Raw genomic sequence first — 25,216 nt, forward strand, 5'->3', positions numbered from 1 at the left:
ATATCTTATGATTCTCATTATAATAAAGTGGTTAAGGATGCAGACTGAGGCCCACTCTCTATTAGCTGATTAGCCTGAAGAGTTACCCACTCTGCCTGGGTTCCTCATCAATAATGGGGATAATATTAATAATATTTACTTCATACAGTTGTGAGAAGTAAGTTACTATAGGTAAGGATCACAGATCCATGGCTAGCACATAGTAGATGCCATGTAAGTGTTAGCTATTGGGAATTCCCTAGCGGTCCAATGATTAGGATTCTGTGCTTCCACTGCAGGCAGGCACAGGTTCTATCCCTGGTCGGGGAACTAACATCCCACATGCTGTGCAGTGCAGCCAAAAAAAACCCCACAAAAAACAAAAACAAACAAACAAAATCCCATATTATTATTATTGTGATTGTTACAAAGTTCTTTCCTGAAGCAGTGGATGGCAAGTGTTTCATTTAAAATTCATTCTACCCCATGAAAAATGTAGCACATGAAACTACTTCTCTTGCACAAGGAATACAACAATCACTGTATGTCTTGAAAACACAGCACAGGTGTTCACACTGGCAGAAGGACTAACTTGTCATAAATGAGAAGTATGCTGGCCCTGGAGTCAGGCCGCCTGGCTCTGACTAGTCTTTGGCCATGTGACCTGGGGTACGTTACTTCACCATGCCTTGCTTGTTGCCTAACCCCTCATTCACTGAAATGCATTAATAAATGAAGTCACTAAGAAGAGAATTAAAAGACAAGCCACAGACTGAGAGGAAATATCTTTGCAAAAGACACATCTGATAAAGAACTGTTTTACAAAATATACAAAGAGCTCTTAAAGCTCATCAGTAAGAAAACAACCTAATTAAAAAATGGCCAGGGTTTCCCTGGTGGCGCAGTGATTGAGAGTCCGCCTGCCGATGCAGGGGACACGGGTTTGTGCCCCAGTCCGGGAGGATCCCACATGCCGCAGAGTGGCGGGGCCCGTGAGCCATGGCCGCTGAGCCTGCGCGTCCGGAGCCTGTGCTCCACAGCGGGAGAGGCCACAACAGTGAGAGGCCCGCGTACCACAAAAAAAAAAAAAAAAAAAAAAAAAAAAAAGGCCAAAGACTTTAACAGAGGCTCACCAAAGAAGATATACAGATGGCAAATAAGCATGTGAAAAGATGATCCACATCACATTTATCAGGGAAATGCAAATTAAAACAACGAGATACTACTACACACCTAACAGTATGACCAAAATCTGGAACACTGACAACACCACATGGTGGAGAGGATGTGGAGCAACAGGAACTCTCATTCATTGCTGGTGGGAATGCTAAATGGTACAGCCAATTTGGAACACAGTTTGGTGGTTTCTTACAAAATTAAACATACTCTTACCATACAATCCAGCAATTGTGCTCCTTAGTATTTATCCAAAGGTGCTGAAAACTTAGGTTTACACAAAAACCTGCACACAGATATTTATAGCAGCTTTATTCATAATTGTCAAAACTTGGAAATTACCAAGATGTCCTTCAGTGGGTAAATGGATAAACTGTGATACAACCAGACCATGAAATACTACTCAGTGCTAAAAAGAAATGAGATACTAAGCCATGAAAAGACGTGGAGGAACCTTAAATACATATTTCTAAGTGAAAGAAGCCAATCTGAAAAGGCTAAATACTATATGATTCCAACTATGTAACATTCTGGAAAAGGGAAAAGGACGGAGAAAATTAAAAGATTAGTGGTTGCCAGCGGTTGGGGAGGAGATGAATAGGCAGAGCACAGAGGATTTTTAGGGCAGTGGAAATACTCTGCTTGATATTATAACGATGGATATATGTCATTATACACTTGTCGCAACCTAGAGACTGTACAATACCAAGTATGGACGTTGAGTGATTACGATGTGTCAATGTAGGTTCATCCTTGGTTTAAAAAAAACTGTACCTTGCTGGTGAGTGATGCTGATAACAGGAGAGGCTGTGGATGTGGGGAGGCAGGGGTATATGGGAAATCTCTATTCCGCCCTATCAATTTTGCTGTAAACTTAAAACTGCTCTAAAAATTAAAGTCATAAAAAAAGAAAAAGAAGAGTGCTTGACACCAATCTTTGGCTAAGCAGAGTTTGGGGGAAGGGAGAGGCAACTTCCTCACCATGCTTCTGCCCTGGCAATTCTCTTCTCTTTTCCCTTCAAACAAATGCAAATAAAACCTTAGCTAATCAAAAGCATTTGCAAAAATGACTTATATTCTTAGAGGAAGAAAATGGTGGGGTTATTTCTCTTTCCCTTGAAGAACTGGTCTTTCCTCCTCCTAATTCATCACTAAGTAGCTCTGGGTCATCTCTGTCCACCCACTCATTCAATGCATCTGATATGAATACCTATGCTGTGCCAGGAACTAGCCCAGGTGAAAGAGAGACAGGGTAGACAAAACAGAAAAGATATTTATCCTGTTAGAACTTATATTCTAGTAAGAAATAAACTGTTTTGGCTCTGAATCTTATATATTAGTTATGCAATTTAATAATTTCTCATTATAACTAAATTCTATTCCATCAAAACTACTTAGCTTCACTGTTGAGTTAGAATCATGGAACTTTATGCATTTCAAGTTTTTTTCCAATTCGTTACGGCACATGGGACTTGAGCAACACTGAACTATTATATGGAATACCAAAAGTTTAAGCTAAATATGCTTTTACTATTTGCTATTCTTGCTATATTTTATAAAGGGGAGATTTTGAATTAACAAACTAATTTGCTCCATCAATTAAATCACACAATTCAATTTTTAGATAACATCATAATTAATTCAAATAAGAAAGCATCCAATTTTCATTTCCATGTGTGTTATAGCCCTGACTTCAATAACTATATTGATACTGACTTCTGTTCAAACCCTTTTCTCCCCAAGCCTTTCATCAGAGTTGCTGGCAAAGAACAAGATGAGCTGACATGAGTTTCTCATCCTTCCTTGCAGGTTTCCAAATATTGGTTGACTTAATGTCCTATCTTCTCTTGCCAGAATGTTCTAGTGTTGGTAATGTAGAAATGAAAGAGCCAAGAGAAAAGTTGAAAGGGGGGGAAATTGTTCTGGGTCACCTGTCCCTAAAACTTGAAGGCTGGCTAAATTAAGACTGTAATTCACTTCTTGGGGAGAATAATTACTTGAGGATGACTATAGTTTTAAGGCCATCTACAAAGACGTATGTGGCAAATAATACACTCATAATTATGCAACTGGCATGTTTAAAGAATCAAAATAGAGAAAACAATCTTTTATACACTGTCAATAGATGTGTATTAATTTGTTTGGATAGGCAACTTCTGCTCTACATCTAAGGCCTCAAGGAAACAAGAATCATAAAAGCATTGCTTACCTTTGTTTCTTAGTTTCTGTGATTCTTTTTACCCCTCTTGCTATACAAGGATTTGTCTAAAGTTGCAGGCCACTTACCAGAATGTAACCTCCCACAGGAATCATGTCTTATTCACCTGTGTCTCTCTCAGAACTCAGCACTGGGCTTTGGCTATAGTTGGCCATCAATAAAAAATTATAAAGTTTATAAAGCATTGCTTAGATCGTCAGGACCTACAGTGCAAAATAAAAGGCCACAGCACATCCCAGGTTACCACTACCTCTGAGCAAGCCAGTTAACTTTTCCCCCTAAAACTCAAAAATTGGGGGCAATTCAGAATTTGACAGGGCATTCAATAACTGTAAGCTCTGTTCAGATGATTTCTTGCTTCTATATCTAAAAAAAAATTGTTGAATTCCAGTATAAGATTTATGTGTTTGATAAGCATTTGAGAAATAAATCCTTTTCCTATCTAACCATTATAATCTACCCAGCATGGAAGCATGTTCAAGGGATCATGTATGGAAGAAGCCATTTAAATGGTTCTAAAAACACCAGCTTTAACCTTAAGGCATTCCATTTGACTTATCTGTTGGTTAAATGTACCTAAATTGTCTTTTGAAATCATTGGTATATAATGAAAATATTTTACAAAGTCACAAAAATAATTGTTTTCTTTTCCATGGTACAACAATGTAAAAAGGTCAACACAAGCAGCAGTGTTTCGAATGCTCTGAAACACCTTCTTGCATATGTTGAGTGAGTGGCATTGTGATTAAAAGTATGGACTCTCGGGCCTCCCTGGTGGCGCAAGTGGTTGAGAGTCCGCCTGCCGATGCAGGGGATACGGGTTCGTGCCCCGGTCTGGGAGGATCCCATATGCCGCGGAGCGGCTGGGCCCGTGAGCCATGGCCGCTGAGCCTGCGCGTCCGGAGCCTGTGCTCCGCAACGGGGGAGGCCACAACAGTGAGAGGCCCGCATACCGCAAAAAAAAAAAAAAAAAAAAAAAAAAAAAAAAGTATGGACTCTCTAATAAGATTGTTTACATTTGCATTCTACCTCCACCACTAATGAGCTGTGTGGCCTTGGGTAAGTCACTTAACCTCTCTGTGACACAGTCCACATAGTAACATGAAGATAGTAGCACTTGCCTAACAGAGTCAGTGAGTTGAAATGAGATCTTTCTATTAAGTTCTCAGTAGGATGCTGGACATATAGAAAGCATTCTGTAAATATTAAGTATTAGCAACATGACAATTAGATCAACAAGGTTACTATTTCATGAGCTCAATCTGTTATGTTTTCTACAAACAGAGCAACAAATTTTGCATTTTTATAAATGTTTGCAAAAAATCATTAAACTATAGGCAAATATTTATTATATGGTGACTGGAAAAATCTGTGAAGCCCACCTGCCAGTACAAAAATATGGTTTCCTGGTTCTCCTTGCTTAATAATGTAACTCCCTTGCTGGTAGTTTCTCCCATACATGCATTCCACCATGTCTTTGATCTGCTGAGGATCCAGTCTCTTCAGAAATTGATTTTTATTAAGGGCATCTGTAATGAGCTTCTTCTCACTGGTATAATGGAAAGAAGATGTTAGTTACAATTAGTGAAAACTATGATTTGCTGTTTAGAGTCACTTCATATTTATTCTTGATATTACTACCTAAGTATTTACAACTTTTCCAGCAAGGAAAAAATTTTTTTCTAGCCCCACCAACACCTGACCCTTAGAACTACCATACTTTACTTGGAAATCCTTTGAAAACATTTTTGAATATTTTTTTCTGGTAATCATTATTAAATCTATTTTATCATCACTCCTAATTGTCATCATCACAAAGGTAGCATCCTTCAAGGTCCCTAGATGCAATACTAATGGACATATGATTTTCAGATGGGAAGCAGGTCTAGTTGGTAGGTAGAAGGTGTATCTAAGGGACTATAACACAGTATTCATTCACTGATGTATACACGCGTGCCTAATTTCTATGGTGCTAGTCATTCTATATCTTATTTAATCCTCACTACTATCCTGTGAGATGATTATTCCGACTTTATAGATAAGTAGACTAAAAGCTAAGAAGCAACTTATTCTCCCCTAGGATTTAAATCTAAGTCTGTGAGTCTGAAGTCTGTGCTGCTTCCATTCCATCTGTTGCTTCTTCTGAGCTGGAGAAGTCAGCTCCCTTGGGATTCATAAGGTTTGATCAGACATAGCAGGTGATGGTGATAGTTCAGGTTTGCCTATGTTTTGACTCTTAGTATGTCTAGACTAGACAGAACCTACATTTCCAACCTCCCAGCCTATTCACTCCCCAAATCACAAGCTCACTTGTTGGTAATCCTAGAACACTCCAGTTTCTTTTGGAAAAGAAGTAGCTCAAAATAATTGCCTAATTTGCATCAACTTAAATTTCTAATGTTCTAATTAGCATACTTTATATGTAGATATCATAGAATTACGAGCTGGAAGAAAAGTTGCCTAAGTCAGAATCTTTGCACAATATATTTGCTTTCACTAAAATTCAGTGTGATTCTTTTAAAATATGGGTATTTTCCTGTATTTTTCATTCAAACTCTCTCCCATACATAGCTTTGTTGTTTAAAAACTTGTGATCTTTTCTGCACAGAAAGTGTTCAAGGGAATTCCCTGGTGGTCCAGTGGTTAGGATTCAGGACTCAGCACTTTCACTGTTGGGGTCTGGGTTCAACCTCTGGTCGGGGAACTAAGATCCCACAAGCCAGGTGGTGCGGCTAAATTAAAAAATAATAATAAGAAGAAAGTTCTCAAACACAAGGTAAAAATTCATGGAATTACATACTTTATGATCCTATCTATCAAATCATTAGGCTTCATGAAGGAAACAGAACAAAGTCTTGTACAGAAATTCCTTCTTCCCTACTCCATCAACCTCAGAGCCATCTGAACTCTCTGGGTTCCTTGAGAATTTCCTTCCTCCTTCATCTAATCTATCACTATGTCTTGTCAATTCTCTTTGCAAAATATCACTGTTATCCATTTTAGTTTCCATTTTCAAGGGTCACCACATCCAAGAAAAAATCTTAGGTCTGGATAATTTTAACAGCTTCCTTTTTGGTTTTTCAGCTTCCACCTCTTCCCCCTGCAGTCCATCCTATACCACACTATCAGATTCACATTGGTAAATTCATCTTGACTTCACCCTGATCTCATTCTTCCTTCATCCACTAAAACCAACAATTCATTCAATTAAGATACACCAAAAAAATACTTTTGCAAGATATTCTCCTCAAGGGTAGAACTGTGAACAATATCATAAAAGTTCCAGATTTCACAAGTCTTTCATGCTAGTGTAACATTCCAGCAAGAGTTTCCTCAATGCCCACATAATCCAATTTCCCAAAATATGTTCCAAGAATCACTGTTCCTTTATAATCAAAAGTTTGCTGAGTTTAAACAATTTTGGAAATTCAGCACGCACAGTTTAAAGGTTCAAAGAAATCTTGCAGGAAACAAATCTGTTTAAACCAATGTTTCCCAAACCTCAGTGTCTCCTTTATTTATTTCTTTTTTTTGGCTTAACTTCTATTAACATTCCATGGAAGTATTATCAAAACCCTTTTGCCACAGAAGACAATCAACTTCCCACAATCTGGTATTCCCCATTTCCCACCATATGCCTCCACTCTATCCATCTAACACTTACTCCCTAACACAAATCCTTTGTTACAGATAGACTGGTCTCCTCATTGTCTCCTATGCTTGCCAGCTTTACCTTCAGGCTTGGCACATGTTTTCTCCTTGAATTTAGCTTCTTCTCCCCTCAACCTACCCAAAGATTAGACATCTACCAAGAAACCCCTTATGACCTTCTCAACCCTGCCTGGATACTGTAGCTCACACAGTCCTTCTGTTCTACCCTAAACTCCTAGAGTACTTGTTTTCATGTCCATCCAACTCACCAAATTTATCAAGCAAATACTTAAGACATAAAAATTAGTAAAGCATGGCCCATAGCCTCAAAGAGTTCCCAGATCCTCTTAATTTAGTTTAGTCCATAAACACATTGTAATATTCTATTAGAAAAGAGTTCTTGGTACTTCCCTGGTGGCATAGTGGTTAAGAATCAACCTGCCAGTGCAGGGGACACGGATTTGAGCCCTGGTCTGGGAAGATCCCACATGCTGTGGAACAACTAAGCCCATGCACCACAACTACTGAGCCTGCACTTAGAGCCCGTGAGCCACAACTACTGAGCCCACATGCCACAACTACTGAAGCCCGCATGCCTAGAGTCTCTCTGCAACAATAGAAGTCACCACAATGAGAAGCCCGCACACCACAACGACACTTGCCACAACTAGAGAAAAGCCCGTGTGCAGCAATGAAGACCCAACTCAGCCAAATAAGTAAATAAATAAATTTATAACAAAAAAAGAAAGAAAGAAAGAAAAGAGTTCTCTCTATGAGGTTTTCTCCAAACTAAATCATAAATACTTAGAGGAGTGGGTCTTGTCTGGAATTTTCTGTTTACAAAGCCGCACACAGCAGTGATTAAGAGTATGAAGTTTGCAACTTCTCCTATAACTATGATATAGGCCAGCTATTATAAGCACAACTCTCCCTGCTCACACAAAACAAGTATAAAAGTTGATTAAAATCTATATTTACAAATCTGTTTGACAGCATTGGAGACCTATCAACTTAGCAACAGCTTGATGAATGATGATCAGCAAGAGAACATGAATTTGACATTCACCTCTGCTTTTTCCTTCAAGGCATTTATTGATTTGTAGGCAGCATTAAGCAGAGTTTTGGCAGTCTCAAAGGGTTGGGAAGACATAAGTCAGTGTTCAAGACACACCATGAAAGAGGATCCTGGTAAACACTCAGAATTTCAGATGGGACATCTAAAGGGCTGTAAACTAGAAGTAAAGACTAACAAAAAACAGGCAAAAAGAGCCCCAAACCAACTTTGAAACTATTCCTATTTTGGCTAAAATTATTTGCCCCTACTTAACTGCCTGTGAGAAGCAAAGATGAATCTTTTCTGTAGGCTGTTCACAAAATCTAGGACTCAAATTTTCTCTATGATTTTTCCATAAGCAGTATCTGGCATGATATCAAAATCTACCAGGCATACCAGGAGAAAAGATCAAATGACTGAAGACCAAGAGGAAAAAAAAAATAGAAACAGACCCACAGTAGATTAAAAAAATTGTATGTATCAAGCACAAACTTTAGTACAACTATAATAGGTTTAAGAAAATCAAAGATAAAATGGAAAATGTCAACAGAGAACATGAACCTTTTTAAAAATCAAGTAGATATTCTAGAATTGAAACATACAATATCTGAAGCTTGGACCTCAATAGATGGGTTTAATATCTGATAAGACACAGCTGAAAATGATTACAAACTGAATATGGGCAGGTAGAATATATCCAGATAGAAGACTGGAGAAGATCTAGGATAGAAAATAGAACAATAAAAACAAAAACAAAACAAAACACAGGAGACATATATGGCATGATAGAGAAGCTGAGCATATATATAATCTGGACCCCCAAAGAAAGGGAAAGAATTGTCCTGAAACAATACATGAAGGTATCATATTCAAGAATTTTCTTAAATCAATGAAAATGTATCAAGCCATAGTCAATAAACTCCAAACAAAATATATACATTAAAAAATATTTAGTCCCATCATAGTCAAATTCTTGGAAACCAAATACAAAAAGAAAAATCTATGAAGCAGCTGGAGAAAACAGACATATTACCTTCAAACGACCAACAACAGGACTGACTTACTCTTCAACAGAAATAATGGAAACCAGAAGACAGTGGAATATCTTCAAAGTGCTTCAGAGTGCCTATTCCAATATCTTTACCCAGTGAAAACAGCCTTCAAAAATGAGAGCAAAATGAATATATTTTCAAAATGTTATTCCGTTGGCAACAGACTTAACAGAGAAGGAAAGTGATCCTGGATGGAAACTAGTAGATGTTAGAAGAAAGAAAGAATGGGAAAAGTAAATATGTGGGTGACTAAAGGAAACTCATCTTTATAAAAGAGTAATAATAATACCCTGTAGAGTTTGAAATATGTGATAAACAAAATGTATGAAAACAAACAGCCAAAACTGCATGGTCAGTAAATGGAGTTAGTTAACATAATTTAAAAGCACTAATCTATATTGGAAATTGAACAAGTTAGGGATGCATGTTACAATTTAGGGTAACCCCTACAAGATTAGACATAGAATGTTTAACTAGAAGAGAAAATGGAATAATAATTTGTACTTAATTAATTCAAGAAAATGGAAAGAAAATAGAGAAAAAGAAACCAAAGAAATGAAACAAATAAGAAACAAGTAGATGTTAACGTTAAACCCAAATATTTTGTATTTACATTAAATATAAATGTAATAAATACCCCAATTAAAAGACCAGATTGTCAGACTGATAAAATAAATAAATAAAAAAGAAAATACCGAGTATATGTTGCTTATAAGAGGTATGCCTTAAAGATAATGATATAGAAGAGTTCAAAGTAAAAAGGCAGAAAAAGATATACTATGCAAACACCAATTACAGGCATATCTCAGAGATATTTTGGGTTCAGTTCCAGATCCCAACAATACAGCAAATATTATAATAAAGTGAGTCACACAAATTTTTTGGTTTCTCAGGTTATGTTTACACTATACTGTAGACTATTAAGTGTGCAATAGCATTATGTCTAAAAAGCAATGTACACACCTTAATTAAAAAATACTTTTTTGCTAAAAAATGCTAACCATCGTCTGAGCCTTCAGCAAGTCATAGTAGTAACATCGAAGATCACTGATCACAGATCACCATAACAAATACAGTAAAAATGGAAAATGTTTAAAATATTGTGAGAATTACAAAAATATGACACAAAGACATGAAGTGAGAAATGCTGTCAAAAAAATGGGGTGCCTATAGATCTGCTGGACACAGGGTTACCACAAACCTTCAATTTGTAAAAAATGCACTATCTTAAAGTGCAGTAAAGTGAAGCACAACAAAACAAGGTATGCCTGTAGAAAGAAAAATTTCCTTGATACAGGAAAGTAGGCTTTAAAGAAAGACATTATTTCTAGAAATGAAGAGGAATCTTTTATATTGATATGTTCAGGAAAATACATATATTCTAAATGTGTATCCATCTAGTTAGATACCATCAACTTGACAAAAAAATAACTGACAAAATTAAAAGAAGAAATAGACAAATCCGCAATCACTTTGAGAGATTTAAAACATCTTTCTAAGAAATAATAGAATAAGCAGACAAAAATTAGTTAGAAGATAGAAGATCTAACTCTTGATTATCAAACTTTACTTAATCTCTTGACCTAATAGCTATCTTAAAGGTTGTATTCAACCAATTCGGAATACACATTCTTTTCAAGTACACGTGGAACCTTCACGAAAACTGACCTTATGGGGACTGTAAATCAAACCTAACGAATTTCACAGGATTGCATAATACAGAGTATATTCTTTGAAAACAATAGAAGCTAAAAATTTAAGCTAGAAATCAATAAAAAATCAGTAACAAAAATAATCAGAAAATCCTCAAATGTTTGAGAACTGAGTAATATATTTCTGAACAGGTCATTGATCAAAGAAAGATTAAATCATAGGGAAGTCAGATAATATTTTGAAATAAATGATAAAAATGTGATTATCAAAACTTGTGGGATGCAGTTAAATCAATACTAAGAGGAAAACTTACAGTATTAAATAGATACATCACAAAAGAAAACAGATTAAAAATGAATGACTAAGTGTCTATCTCAAAGAGCTAGAAAAAGAAAAGCAATTGAGCTCAAAAAAGGGAAAAGGAAATAACAAAATAGAAACAGATAACACAGAAAGAAAAAAGTACAATGAAGAGGATCAAGAGAGCCCAAAATAGGTTATTTGAAGAGTCAAATAGAACTGAAAAATTCATGGCAAATGGGGGGGGTTGGGAGAAAGAATAATTACCAGTGTTGGAAATGAGAAAAGGGACATCACTATAGATATTATAGATAGGAAAAATGAGTGGACAGTATGAATAACTATTTTAAAAATTTAGATTAAATGAAAATTTCCTAGAAAAATATGCATACCAAATCTTATATAAGAAAAAAATAGAAAATCGGATTAGCAATACAGAAATAAAAAATAAAAACTATCCCACAAAGAAAATTCTAGACCCAGGTGACATTACCGTTAAGTTTTCCAGACATTTAAGGAAAAAATTATTAATCTTACATAATCTTTTCCAGAAAATAGAAAAAAGAAAATTTCCCAACTTATTTTATAGTGTCAGAATAGCCTAATAACAAAAACCCATATTACAAGAAAGAAAAATTAAAGGTTAATATTCCTAATGAAGATAGGTACAAAAGTCAAAAACAAACAAGTCTAGACCAGATTGAAAATTAATGTAATTAACCACATGAAAAGAATAAAGGAGAAAAATACATAGCAAAATCTTACTGTATGAGGAAAAAGTATTTGATAAAATTAAACACCTGTATATGAGTTTTAAATTTTGAAAAAACCCACTTAGTTAATTAGAAATAGAAGGGAATTTCCTTAATCTGATAAAAAATCTATAAAACAAAACAAAAACAGAAAGTATCATATCACATGTGTCATATTGAAAGCTTTCCTCCAGATATCAGAAATGGGACACTTCAATTCCACCCTGAATAAAAAGTCTGAGCAAACTTAATAAATTGAGAAAAAAAGAAACAAAAGGGAAAAAATATATCAAGGATATAAACACAGTAAAAGAAGAAATAAAATTGTCATTCTTTCCAAAAGACATGGTTATGTAAATTGAAAACTCAAAAGAATGGACAGGGTAAAATCATCAAAATTAATAGGTGATTTCAATAATCTCACTGGATTCAAGGTCAGTAAACAAACTCAATCGTATTTCTATATCTCAGTATCAAAGTGAAAACGCTAATTTTTAAATGACATCATTTTAAAAAGATCAAAAATATCAACTATATAAGATTATATACAACAAAAATGTGTAAAATCTCTACAAACAATATTACAAAATATTAAGAGAAATGAAAGAATAGCTAAATAAATGGAGGCATATAGCAGAGTCATGAATGAGAAGACAATTTTTTAATGATGTCAATTCTATTCAAATTGATCAGGTTCAATGAAATCTCAATCGACATTCTAAAAAATTTTTTATCAAAATTGACAAGCTAATTCTAAAATTCTTACAATCATAAGAAGGCCCAAGAATAGCCATCACAACGTTGAAGAACAATAACAAAACTAGAAGACTTAAGGTAATGGATATCAAGAATTATTATCGGGAATTCCCCGGCAGTCCAGTGGTTAGGACTCTGCGTTTTCACTGCCGAGGGCCTGGGTTCAATCCCTGGTTGGGGAACTAAGATCCCACAAGCTGCACGGCGTGGCCAAAAAAAAAAAAAAATACTATTAATCAAAATAATTGAGAGACTATACTCTTTGCACAATGAGGCACAAAAAAGACCTTTGGACCTGAATAGAAAGAACTAAAACCACCTAAACATATATAGATACTTGATTTATGACAACGGTTGTACTACAGAGCTACAGAGGGAAAGCAGACATCAATGGAAAACACATAAATTAAAAAGTGTTCACCCTGTTAATTATCAAGGAAAAGAAAGTCAAAACCACAATGCGATACCACAACGTAAACATACCCACCAGAATGGCGAAAATGAAAAAGACTGACAGTGCTAAATGCTGGTGAGGATGGAAAGTAGCAATACTCATACACTGTTGGTGGGGGGTATATATTGGTCCAGCCATTTTGGAAAACTATTTGGCAATCTATATTAAATGTGAACTTAGGGACTCCCTGGTGGCACAGTGGTTGGGAATCCACCTGCCAGTGCAGGGGACATGGGTTCAATCCCTGGTCTGGGAAGATCCCACATGCCATGGAGCAACTTAAGCCCGTGTGTCCCAACTATTGAGCCTGTGCTCTACAGCCCGCAAGCCACAACTACTGAGGCCACGTGCCACAACTACTGAAGCCCACGTGCATAGAGGCCGTGCTCCACAACAAGAGAAGCCACCGCAATGAGAAGCCCGCTCACCATAACAAAGAGTAGCCCCCACTCGCCGCAACTAGAGAAAGCCCGTGCGCAGCAACGAAGACCCCATGCAGCCAAAAATAAATAAATAAAAAACAAATAAATTTATAAAACCAAAATGTGAACTTAGATAAAATGTACCACCCAGCAATTCCATTCCTAGTTATATACCTATCATAAATCATATATAAATCAAAAGTGCAAAAATGTTCATGGCAGCATTACTCAAAATTGCTAAACACCAGAATCAACCAAATGTCTATCAACAGTAGAACTGATAAGTTGTAGCATAATCACAACAAACACTATAGAGCAACGATAATTAATGAACCATCGCCACACACAATATCATAAATGACTCTCACTATATAAACTAAAGGAGCCAGAGTCCGTAGAGTCCATAATCTATAATTCCACTAACATAAAATTCAAAAATAGGCATAGTAATCTATGATAATACTAGTGCAGATAGTGGCTACCTTCGAAGTAGATAATGGATAGGGATTGGAAGGGAGCAGAAGGGGCTTCTGAGGTGCTGGTGAGGTTCTATTTCCTGATCTGTTTGGTGGTTACATGGGCGTGTTCACTTTATGATTTGTTCCTGTCAATAAAAAATTCATTTAAAAAATAAAATGTGTACATAGCTTTGGAGGCAGAAGATCCTAGGTTCAAATCCCAGCTCTGCCACTTCCTAGCTGTGTGATCTTAACCTTTCTGAACCTCAGATTTCTTCTTTGTGAATAGAGCTTAGTAATCATACCTGCATCGTAAGGATACTATGCACATGAACTCAGATAAGGTGCTAATATATGTCTAATAAATGGCAGTGATAGTAGTAGTTGGCAATAGTAGTGGTTATGGTATGCTTTTTGTGGGGAAGGGTGGGATGTGAAAAGTTCTAGAAACCACGAAGAAAGAAAGAGGCACTGCCAAGACTCTCTGCTTAGTTCAAAGTTCCTCCAATAGGGTTGGATCTCGAATTTATGTACATCAGTGGCAGTGTGCCATAATCCTTTTACACCCCCTACTTACATAATCAATATTCTCTGAAGCAATAAATTCCTGTCCTCTAAGTTGCTTCAGGAAGTTTAATTTGTCAAAGTCCACTGACAGTTCTTGTTAAGCTGGGCCCTCAATCTTCCTTCTCTGGCCCTGTTTACTAGAAGCCTGTGTTCTCACTGTTTGTTTTTGTCAGGTCAGACAAAGCATGTGTCTTGCAAACTTCTTTGCACAAGGCTCAGTGCCAAGCAGGGACCAGCGGCCTCCACCTACTTTCTTATCTGTCAAGAATTTCTTGTGAGCACAAAGGCCAAGGCAACTTTACTTGTGTGGCATATCATAGTTTAATTATATATACAAATAGGAAGTATATTAGAAGGCATATCTGTCGAGGGCCCAAGATCTAAAGCTGGGATGCCAGGGTCTGATTCCTAATTTTGCCACTTACGAACAGTGGAACTCTGGGCAAGTCACTTAATCTCAAGTTTTCTCAGCTATAAAATGACAATAAACACAGTCCACAGGTCATAGGATTTCTATGAGAATTAAGTTAGCTAACAATACTGAGCACTAAGAACATGGCCTGGCACATAAAATATATTACAGAAGGAATAGCTGTACTATTATATGTCAGCAAATTACCAGCAACTTTAAAATCTTCGAGTTAAAATAGCTCTAAAAACGCTATACTTGCGAACCACCACTATTTATTAAGGGAGACTCCTTCACAATGTGAGTAAAACTCCTGACAATCCAGGTCCCCCACCTGGCCAGCCTCCCCATGCTCGGGGTACCCCAGGCCCACTGAACTGCTTGTAGGTCCCCAAATGTGCCAGGCCGCTTGGTCTCCCAGCCATCCATTCCTCCTCAAAACCCAGCTCAATGTCGGCTCATCTATGGAGGTGTCCCTGATCCCACCAAGCACAGGATGCTCCCTCCCTCCTTTGTACACCCATCTCTTAGAATATCAATCACACAAGACTGCAGTACATTTTGATTTCCCCAAAGAGACCAAGATCTTCAAGGGTGACAACACTTTCTTCATCCTCTTACCTAAAATCAGAATTGCACCTGGCACAAAATAGGGACTTAACAAAATTAATACTAAAGGACATTCAAGTTCTTTCTCCTAGTTTAAAAATCCTGGGTACAGAAACAAGAGTGGAGGTGAGAAATGTCCATCACCCACTAAACAGGCACAGAAAATAAGCAAGATAAACATCTATTTACTTCTCCCCCAAATTTTTTGAGTAATAAACCAGCAAGAAAAAAATAGCTAATAAATGCACACGTTTATAATTTGAGAAACCAGCATGAAAAGATGAGGTCATTCCATGAATAATGAGAAAATGAGCATGACTTTGTCCTGTCAACTCTCTTACCCTAATGCCCACATAATTAAGTACAGTTGTAATTGAATCATGTTTACTGTTACTTCATGCTTACAACAAACATTTCTCTCTCCCTTTCTTAAATGTGTGCAGATGATCTAATTTCCGGGACCATCAAAGAACAGAGCTTAATGATGAAATGTTGAAAACCAAAACATATAAGGAAGTTAATCTGACACACTCAGTGATATGCATAATCAACATTGCGCTGCATGGTAATTAGGTAGAAATGGTTAATAGTTCTCTTAGATGTCTGTAATGAGCATTGCTCTTAGAGTGTCAAACTGAATATTTCTAGAGTCAGCTGCAGGGAAGCCTGTTCCTATAACAAAATGGTTCTCAATTGTCACTGCACATTAGAATCATCAAGGGACCTTCTGTAAATCCTGATACCCAGGGCCTTTACCTCAAACCAATTTAATCAGACTCCCTCGGGGTCGTACCAGGACATCAATATTTTTTAATACTTCCCTGGTGATTACAATGTGCACTTAAGCTTAAGAATTACAGCTGTAAACAAGAAAACACAAGGGAGTTTGAAGTTGTTCGTTCCCTCTATTTTCCCACAGCACTGGGAACAAGCCTCCATTGAAGGCTCAACAAGCAATCAATCAATTACTATTAAGTAATTAATGGCTGATTAATTAACAATAATCAATTGATGTTCATTTGTCACAAGACTTTGCTGTATCTTATTCTCCTTTACAAGATAACCAATAAGAGAAAAAAAAATAAGAAAAGAGAAAATCATCACTGTACCTCCTTCCAGCATCCTATATGGAAACTGAAACAGCCTGGCACTTAGAGGCATGCTGTCAAATAAGCCCCAGGACTTTTGTTTTTTTCAATTGTGGTAAAATGCACAACATAAACTGTACCATCTTAACTACTGTTAAGTGCACAGCTCAGTGGCATTAAGTATATTCCCATTATTTTGCACCTATCACCACCACCCATCTCCAGAACTTTTCTAAACTTCCCAAACTAAAACTCTGTACCCATTAAACAATAATTCCCCATTCCCTGCTCCTCCCAGCCCCTGGAAACTTCCATTCTACTTGATGTGTCTGGAAATCTGATTGCTCTAGGTACCTAATATAAAGTGGAATAATTTGAGTCTGACTTATTTCACTTAGCATAAAGTCATCAAGATTCATTCATATTGTACCATGAAAAAGGAAGGGCTTTCCCTCCTTTTTAAGTCTGAATAGTATCTCATTGTATGTATATACTGCATTTTATTTACCCATTCATCCATCAGTGAGTATTTGCATCTTGTGAATATGCTATGAATATGCATGTATAAGACTCTGGGCTTTTTATATATGGCTTTACATATCTAGCATGGCCAGATTCTTAGTCAGAGAATCTCATACCAGAGATGCAAAGGGGCCAGTATGGTGTGCAGAATTCTAAGATGGCCTCACTGTCTCTACCCATCTGGTGTCAGGCTCTTATACAATCCCCTCCCCCTGAGTGGAGATGGAACCTGGGACTTGCTCCTTGACAACACAATATAGCAACTGTGATGGGAGGGTCACCCAGCGTATGTTATATAAGACTTCATCTTAGCCTACAGTAAAGAGATTCTCCAGCTGGCCCTGAGGCAGTAAACAGCCATGTTGTGAGAGGGCCCCTGTCATATGAGGGGGACATATGACAGGGAACTCTGGGCAGACCTCTAGGAGCTGACAGCAGCCCCTGGCTGACAGCCAGCAAGAAAATGGGGACCTCAGTCCTACCACCACAAGGAACTGAATTCTGCCAACAATCACTTGAGCTTAGAGGAGGACCTCTTCCACTAGAAAGCTCTAGAAAGGAACACAGCCGGTTGACACCTTGACTGCAGCCTGCTGAAACCTTGAGCAGATTATCTAAATAGCCTCACCCAGACTCCTGACCCACAGAAATGCCGAGATAAAAAATATGCATTGTCTCAAGCTGCTAAGTTTGTGGTAACTTGTTATCTAACAATAGCAAACTAACACACCTGGGTTTCCCTGAGTTTCTGGTTCCAAGGACTATCAAGTAGTATCTTCTCCTGCTCACTTTTTACCTCCTTTTTTCTCACCTCATCTGGAGAGAAGAGACTGGAAGCTACAGATCTTTCTTTCCTTCATATTTCTCTAGAGCTTGATTTGTAAACCCCAAAAAGACTAAGAAAGTTGATGCTTGGAATTTACTAATTCAAATTAATTTGTCATGACAAACAAACACTCCTGGAATGATTCAAAGGAAATTGGGGATTCTTGCCCCTAGATCTCAAAAACAAAAACAAAAACCTGTCAAACAAGACTGCACTGAAAAATCTACAACTCACCAATGTGTCTAAGGAAAGTCTGCATGGAGGAGAGCAAATTATCTTAAAATGAGATTTTGAAGAACGAAATCAGGTTTAGTTAAAGGATCATTACAACAAATATATCTTTCACACAGAAGGTATTTCCAGAGTCTAAAAACTGAAAAGCTTTTCCTTGGCTTTAGATTTTTTCCCCCTTCTTGAGAAGCAGTTTAAACCCTAGAAAAAGTCAGGTGATGAGCTGAGCTGCTCAGGCTTTGCAAAGAAAGGGGAGGCTCCCTGGAAACTGACTGCACTGGCCGAGGTCAGTGATGATGCTTCCCTCTGATTGGACAAGCAAGGAGAAAAGGTCACTGTCTTCTCAACCATACTGTTTCTACTACACTCTTTCCCGGGAATCTAGCAAGGAAATGGGCAGTGTCCAGAAAGGCATGAAATGTGTGTGAGGGAAAAAATGGGTCAGGAACGAGTAATCCATTTCAGAGGACACTTAAAAGCCATAAGTAAGGAGAGCTGGAGGCTCTGCCCAGGCTCTCAGGACAGCTATTCAAAGTCAGTCCTGCTATATTCACCTGGAGTAACTTACTTAGAGGCAGCAGATCCATAAGCTGCTATAAATATCCCATAAAGTAGTAAGAGAGCAGGCAAAATATAATAAGTGTAGGTTTCAGAGTTGTTCTGATTAAGTGGCAGCTGTCTTGGGATCTAGGTGAGGTTGCCCAGCTTTAGGCACTACTGACGACCACCATGGGCTAGTTACTTACTCTTGGTAAGCTGCATACAATAATATTCACCCGGTAGGTTTGTTATGAAAATAAATGAGATAACTCAGTGTCTGGCCTATACTAGGTACTAGAAATTGGTACTGATGGCCCTTGACTAGTCTGATGCTGAGAGAGGAGGAAAATTAGGAGCAAACAAAATAAACATATAAGTGAAAGGAATGGGGGAGAGGAGACAGAAAGAACTACAGAAAAGAAAGGAAAGAAAACAAAACTAAAGAATTCAATACTCGATAAACATTTGTTGAACTGAATGTGTTCATCTGAAGGCGTAAAGGGAATGTTTCTAGCCAAGGCTATGGGGTCAAAAATGGCTGTGGGGCTTCCCTGGTGGCTCAGTGGTTGAGAATCCGCCTGCTGATGCGGGGGACGTGGGTTCGTGCCCCGGTCCGGGAAGATCCCACATGCCGCGGAGCGGCTGGGCCCATGAGCCATGGCCGCTGAGCCTGCGCGTCCAGAGCCTGTGCTCCACAAGGGGAGAGGCCACAACAGTGAGAGGCCCGCGTACCGCAAAAAAAAAAAAAAAAAAAAAAAAAAAAAAGGCTGTGGTTATTGTGCAGTAGTATAAAAACATCACAGAACATGCTGTAACTCAGGAACGCCGACCACCAGGCAAGGGAAGGGTGGTTCCGAGTCAGCTGGGAACTTAAAATGAGCACTTCAATTTTTGATTTTCACAACGATTAGTCCTTGGGTCCTGAGTGTTTTCTGAGGCTTAATTACACATTTTTCCTAACACCTAGCAACTGACAGACTGGAAGATGTGAGGATAAAGTGAGAAGGAACAGAGGGCGACTATAAACCAAGCAGAGGGTAATTTGAGAGGCTGAGAGAGGGCTTAGGTGGGGTGCAGAGTGAGGAGAGCCCAGGCCCTTTGGCTTCTAGAGAGAAAGAAGAAAAGGCAGGAAGAAAAGGAAGTCCTGGGCGCTGGGTGCCAGGACTCGGAAAATTTGCCAAAATCTATCTCCCTTCTCTGAGGTGTCAAGGCAGCTGCCACTGAATTCTAGGCAGGTTCTTCAATTCCTCCGCGCTCCTAACCTCTCCTTTTTCTGAAGTTTAACAGCACTGCCTATCCCCTCTACACCCCTCACCAACCCCAAGGGGGAGCCATTCACTTTGCAGGCTGCTCCGGCTCTAAGAGTCGTGCACACAACGGTAGAGAACACACTTCTCACATCAGGCAGACTCACACTGGAAACCTGGCTCAGCAGAGGACCCTGAGCAAACTGTTGAACGCCTCTGAGCTTTCGTTTCACCTTTGGTCCAAGGTTAAAGTAACACCTACCTCACTAGGCAAGTCTCCATGAGATAATACACAGAAAACAACAGACGCCTAGCAGTTGCCCAAACACTTGATTTTCTCACCCCATCCCTGAGTAGCCAGCTCTGATCTGGATGTCTAAATGAACATTATTGCTATAAAACATTCTGATTTCAAACATCCTAACAACAATAGTAGGGAACTGTTGGTAACCATATGAAAAAATATTTAATTTTTTACAAGGCTTCCCAACTAAAATATGAAGAATCCTCCTCTAATTTTCATTTTGGTATAGTGGGATACTGCAGTTGTTACAACAGACTTTTTATTGACGTATACTTGGTTTAAACATTGTGTTAGTTTCAGGTATACAGCAAAGTGATTCAGTTATATATATGTATTCTTTTTCAGATTATTTTCCATTATAGGTTATTACAAGATAATGAATACAGTTCCCGGTGCTATACTGTCAGTTCTTATTTAGAACAGACTTTAGGTAGCAGATTTCTTGGTTTTGAATCCCGGTTCCTATATTAAAAGCTGTGTAACCTTAGGCAAGTTATTTAATTCTGTAAGCCTTAGTTTCTTCATATATAAAATGATACATAATCACATCTATTATGATGGTGATAATAATATCTATTTCATGCGTCTGTTGTGAGGATTAAATAATCCAATATTTGTGAAGCACTCAGAGTGGTGCCTGGCACATCATTAGCGATGTATAAATGTTGTTATTACTATTATCATTATCTTTCCATGCAAACACTTCTGCTCAGTAAAAGAGCTGTATTTCTATAATGCACATTGAAATGCTCGGCACTGCTTTAGAAAGGAAGAACAAATAATAACAAACACACTCTTTCTTCCTGGCTGTTTTTCCACATCTTGTTTAAATGCGTTACTCACTAGCATCTTCAACTTTTACCTATTCTCTGCTCCTGGGGTGGGAGTGACAAATGAGACCCATTGTCCTTCCTAAAACTAGAGTCAACATCTGAAGTCAGATGGCAAGTCTTTGTTTTACCTCTCCTTTTCAAAGAAGAACAATAGTTTCAGATGATAGTTAAGGCGTTCTCAGTGAAAGGAAGTCATACCAGCGACTTGCCAGATGTCTCTGATTAATTTGCCTGTGTTCCACCAGACATTCTGCACGAGCTCATAATTTTGTTCTGCTGGTACTGAAGTTTGTTAAGCAATGTCTACATCAACAGAAAATTTAATTTCAGTAAAAGGTCTGACCTCTGCAGGCATGGTTGTCTTGGTGCTCAAGGCAGGTCAGACATGGACAGAAATGTGATCTGAGCTCTTTCTCACCCACCTTTGCCACTGATACTCAGTTCTCAGCCCTGAGAAGTTCTGTACCTGTTTCAGAACCCATTCGTGCCCCTCCATATATATCAGTCTGTACCATCAGATGGATCAAATCCATTCTCTGTGTCCTTTTCACACAGGCCTGAGCTCTGAGGATCTAGCACTTGGTGAATATTAATGAAATGGGTAAACTCTGCTCAACTCTGCTTGGAAGAAGCGGGGAAGTAGCATCGTTCATCCTACCAATCAATACAGTGTATCAAAATAAAGCAGACCGGTGCCCAAATGAACCTGACTTGAGCCCTTTGATCTTTGTGGGTTAAGAACACTAGTATAGGTAGATAGGGTCGGGGACCCCCAGAGGAAGAGAACCAGACATATCTTTCTTGACATAAGAGAAGCCATTTTAGGCCTAAGCCATTTTGTGATCTAAGTCTGGCCACAATGCTTGCTCTTGATCAGGCCAGAAAAATAACCATATTGGAGACAATAAATCAGTTGTAAAGACTCCCAGTTCTGTTTCAAAGGTAAAGATCAGTCTGAAGCATATTCTTGAGCTATTCTGCAGGATCCAAAACTCCCTCAAGCACTCAACCACCCGATTAACTGGAACCTAAGGAATGATCATGCTGACCTTTATTGATTTCAGTCAACTAGAGCCAGGACTCTGTCAATCTTTGCCCCATTTCTACACTGAATTCTCCTCCATGAATATGCATACATTGCCCAAGCCCCTTCATAAATATGCATGCACCCTTAGTTAAAACTTTCCCAATTTTGCTGTTCAGGGACATACTGCTTTGGGAAATATCTTCGGTGCTCTCTTTACTTGCTGCAAGTAATAAATCCTTCCTTCTCCTGCTCTTTGGTTTGGTAGTGTCTTTTGGCTTGACACCTACCCAGAGGCAAATCCAGTCTTTGCACAACCGTTTTTGGGATGGTAGAGGGAAAGAACTGGTTTCAAAGTCAATCTTGGGTTCTATTCTTAGCTCTGCCACTTACCATGGCCTATTCTGCAACTCCCCTGCACCTGTTTCCTCACTTCTCCAATAGGGGAGAAGCATGAAACAATCTCTAAGGTTCTTCCAGCTCTAAGGTCTTCAGATAGTTCTTGTAATAGATTTAAATCAGAGATCAGAGTATTTGATATACTGGAATGCTCTGACTCATCATGATTTATGATAATTCAGAAAGGCTGAGTACCTATAAAAAAAATGGGCTACATGCCCACATGGTTATATGCTTCTGAAGATCTAAAATGGTCAGTGGGCACAAAGCCAAGTCCCTACAAAAGGCTATGATAGACTGCAGGTTCCATTCAGCTGAAGAGGGATTCCACATTGTGCCCACCTCAATCTGACAGGCTTATTTTAATTTTCTGTGACATTGTCCTAATACCGAACACAGGTCTTATTTTGTCTGTAAGTTCTCTCAAACTTCACTACAGTCACAATTCCCACCTCAAAAGACAGCGGTTACAGTCAAAACCACATAATCTAGAACTGCAGTATCCAATACAGTGGCCATTAGACACATGTGGCTATTTAATTTTAAAATAACTTGAAATTAAAAATTCAGTTCCTCAGTGGCACTAGTCACATTTCCAGTGCTCAACAGCTACATTCTGCTGTTGGCTACCATATCAGACAACACAGATTATAGGACATTTCCATCACTGCAGAAAATTATCTTGAACAGCACTGAGTTATTCTAGAACCTGATCTTAAAAAGTAGCCCCTTGGGGCTTCCCTGGTGGTGCAGTGGTTGAGAGTCCGCCTGCCGATGCAGGGGACACGGGTTTGTGCCCTGGTCCGGGAAGATCCCACATGCCGCGGAGCGGCTGGGCCTGTGAGCCATGGCTGCTGAGCCTGTGCTCCGCAACGGGAGAGGCCACAACAGTGAGAGGCCCGTGTAACGCAAAAAAAAAAAAAAAAAAAAAAAAAAAAAAAAGTAGCCCCTTGAATTTTGCAAGAGACAAATTAAAAGAGTTCTCCAATGCCATTAGAGCATATAAGTTCCTCCAGATAAAGCAGGGAGGTGCAACTATACTATTTAAGCTCCCCCTTCCTACCTTACAAGTACACTTGCTGGGTACAAGACAACAAAGATGGCATGAGTGGGCTGCCTGGCAGTTGCTGAGGTCCACTTGCCATTTATAATACATCTGAGCACAGGGGCCTCAGCAAACTCACAGAGTGAGGTGGCATGGGTTTGAGAGTCTCTCATGAATTACCGAATCTGAATCCTCAAATTCGAAATCTATCATCCCCCCAAATGTTATTCTCTGGTTTCTCTCAGTACTTCACATCTCCCCCACGCTGTTGATTGCAGGAGGGCTGGAATCTCCCCCTACTTTCTTGCTCACTGTTAAATACTCATCAGAGACATCCTGTTAGACAAAAAGACTAAAAAACCATTCAATGACTTTCTGATCCAGTGTGGAAGGGGAACCTGATCCAAAATGTAGTTGACACGTATTAGTAAAAACAAATTTATTCATAAAGTCAGCCAGGAAACTTTATAAAGTTCAACAAATAAATCATGAGAACCTAAAACTAAATGAAGGCTCCATTTTGACTGCTATCTTAAATTCTCTAATATCTAACAGGAACTGCTTGGAAAAGTAGCCAAACCAATGGACACTGTCCATCATCCTTTTATCAGTGAATGGTGCTCTCATCTTTTCTAATGTTCTAACTTCCAGAAAGTTTTTTCTTACAAAATTTTTGATAGACTGTATAAAGACTGTATATAAAGACTGTATAAAATTTATATTTGGATAAATTATCCAAACTTTACTTACAGACTTTCTCTAAAACTGGAACTATTTGAAAATGGAAAATGAATTATAATATTGAGCACTTTCAAAGAACTGGACATTTTTAAATCTCTGAATTGATGTTAGCTATCTGCGTTTAGCCACTTATTCCAGACTTAAGGGGAAAGACATTTTGTAAGGGAAATTGCAGGGAAAATTCAGGTACAAATGTCTGCAAGGGGAAATAAGACATAAACCCGTCAATGACAAAAGAGTGGTTCCCATATTCTAATTAATTTTTCAATTTAGAACCAAAAGGCTCTATGAAAGCATAAAGGGATTATGAAGGCATAAATAATCTAATTTGGTCTCTTTAGGATTTAATCATTAAGGAATCAGTTATCCCATTTCTTCATCATATCCCCAACACAAACTTATACCCACTGGGCCTGCCTTTATGATGGATGAGGGGAATCACTGCTCATCCTTATTCATCCATCCTTATAAGGGCTATAATGTCTTTCCTCTCCTGTGTCCCATTCACTACAGACAGGTGGTTTGGCCCCAAAACTAACTGTGCTTAGCTATTGATTTCCTTTACCTCGTTATAATAGAGCTAATAAAAAATACAGAAGAATGTACTTATCTTGGATTGTTCTGTTACCTAACACCAGGAGAATAGTGTTTTGCCTCAAGACAGGCATAAGTCTTTGGAAAAAATAATTGAAAATAATCTTCATTCAAGAGGAGAAATCTGGTGGAATATGTAGGAAGAGGGTCAAAGAAGATGAATTACTATTAAATTCTCTCGCACTTCTCCTAGATATATAAGCACATTGTTATTGAAAGAATTTTTGTGGGTAAATAATATATTGTCTTATGTATATATATATAGTATGCATAACATATGTATGTGTATAGTACATAGAGAGAATGCATAAT

At 38.2% G+C, this 25,216-nt stretch overlaps 1 protein-coding gene across 2 annotated transcripts in view; it reads right to left on the minus strand.

The window, feature by feature from the left end:
* PRKG2 (protein kinase cGMP-dependent 2) overlaps window positions 1-25,216 on the minus strand; it is an 88,197-nt gene that overhangs the window by 60,960 nt on the left and 2,021 nt on the right. For both annotated transcript variants that reach the window (XM_060093215.1, XM_060093204.1), the window contains exon 2: window positions 4,756-4,922. In XM_060093215.1, coding sequence (XP_059949198.1) covers window positions 4,756-4,922 — 167 coding nt within the window. The remainder of the gene's footprint in view (window positions 1-4,755; window positions 4,923-25,216) is intronic.

Source organism: Mesoplodon densirostris, chromosome 1 (assembly GCF_025265405.1).
Source record: "Mesoplodon densirostris isolate mMesDen1 chromosome 1, mMesDen1 primary haplotype, whole genome shotgun sequence".
Lineage (NCBI taxonomy): Eukaryota > Metazoa > Chordata > Mammalia > Artiodactyla > Ziphiidae > Mesoplodon > Mesoplodon densirostris.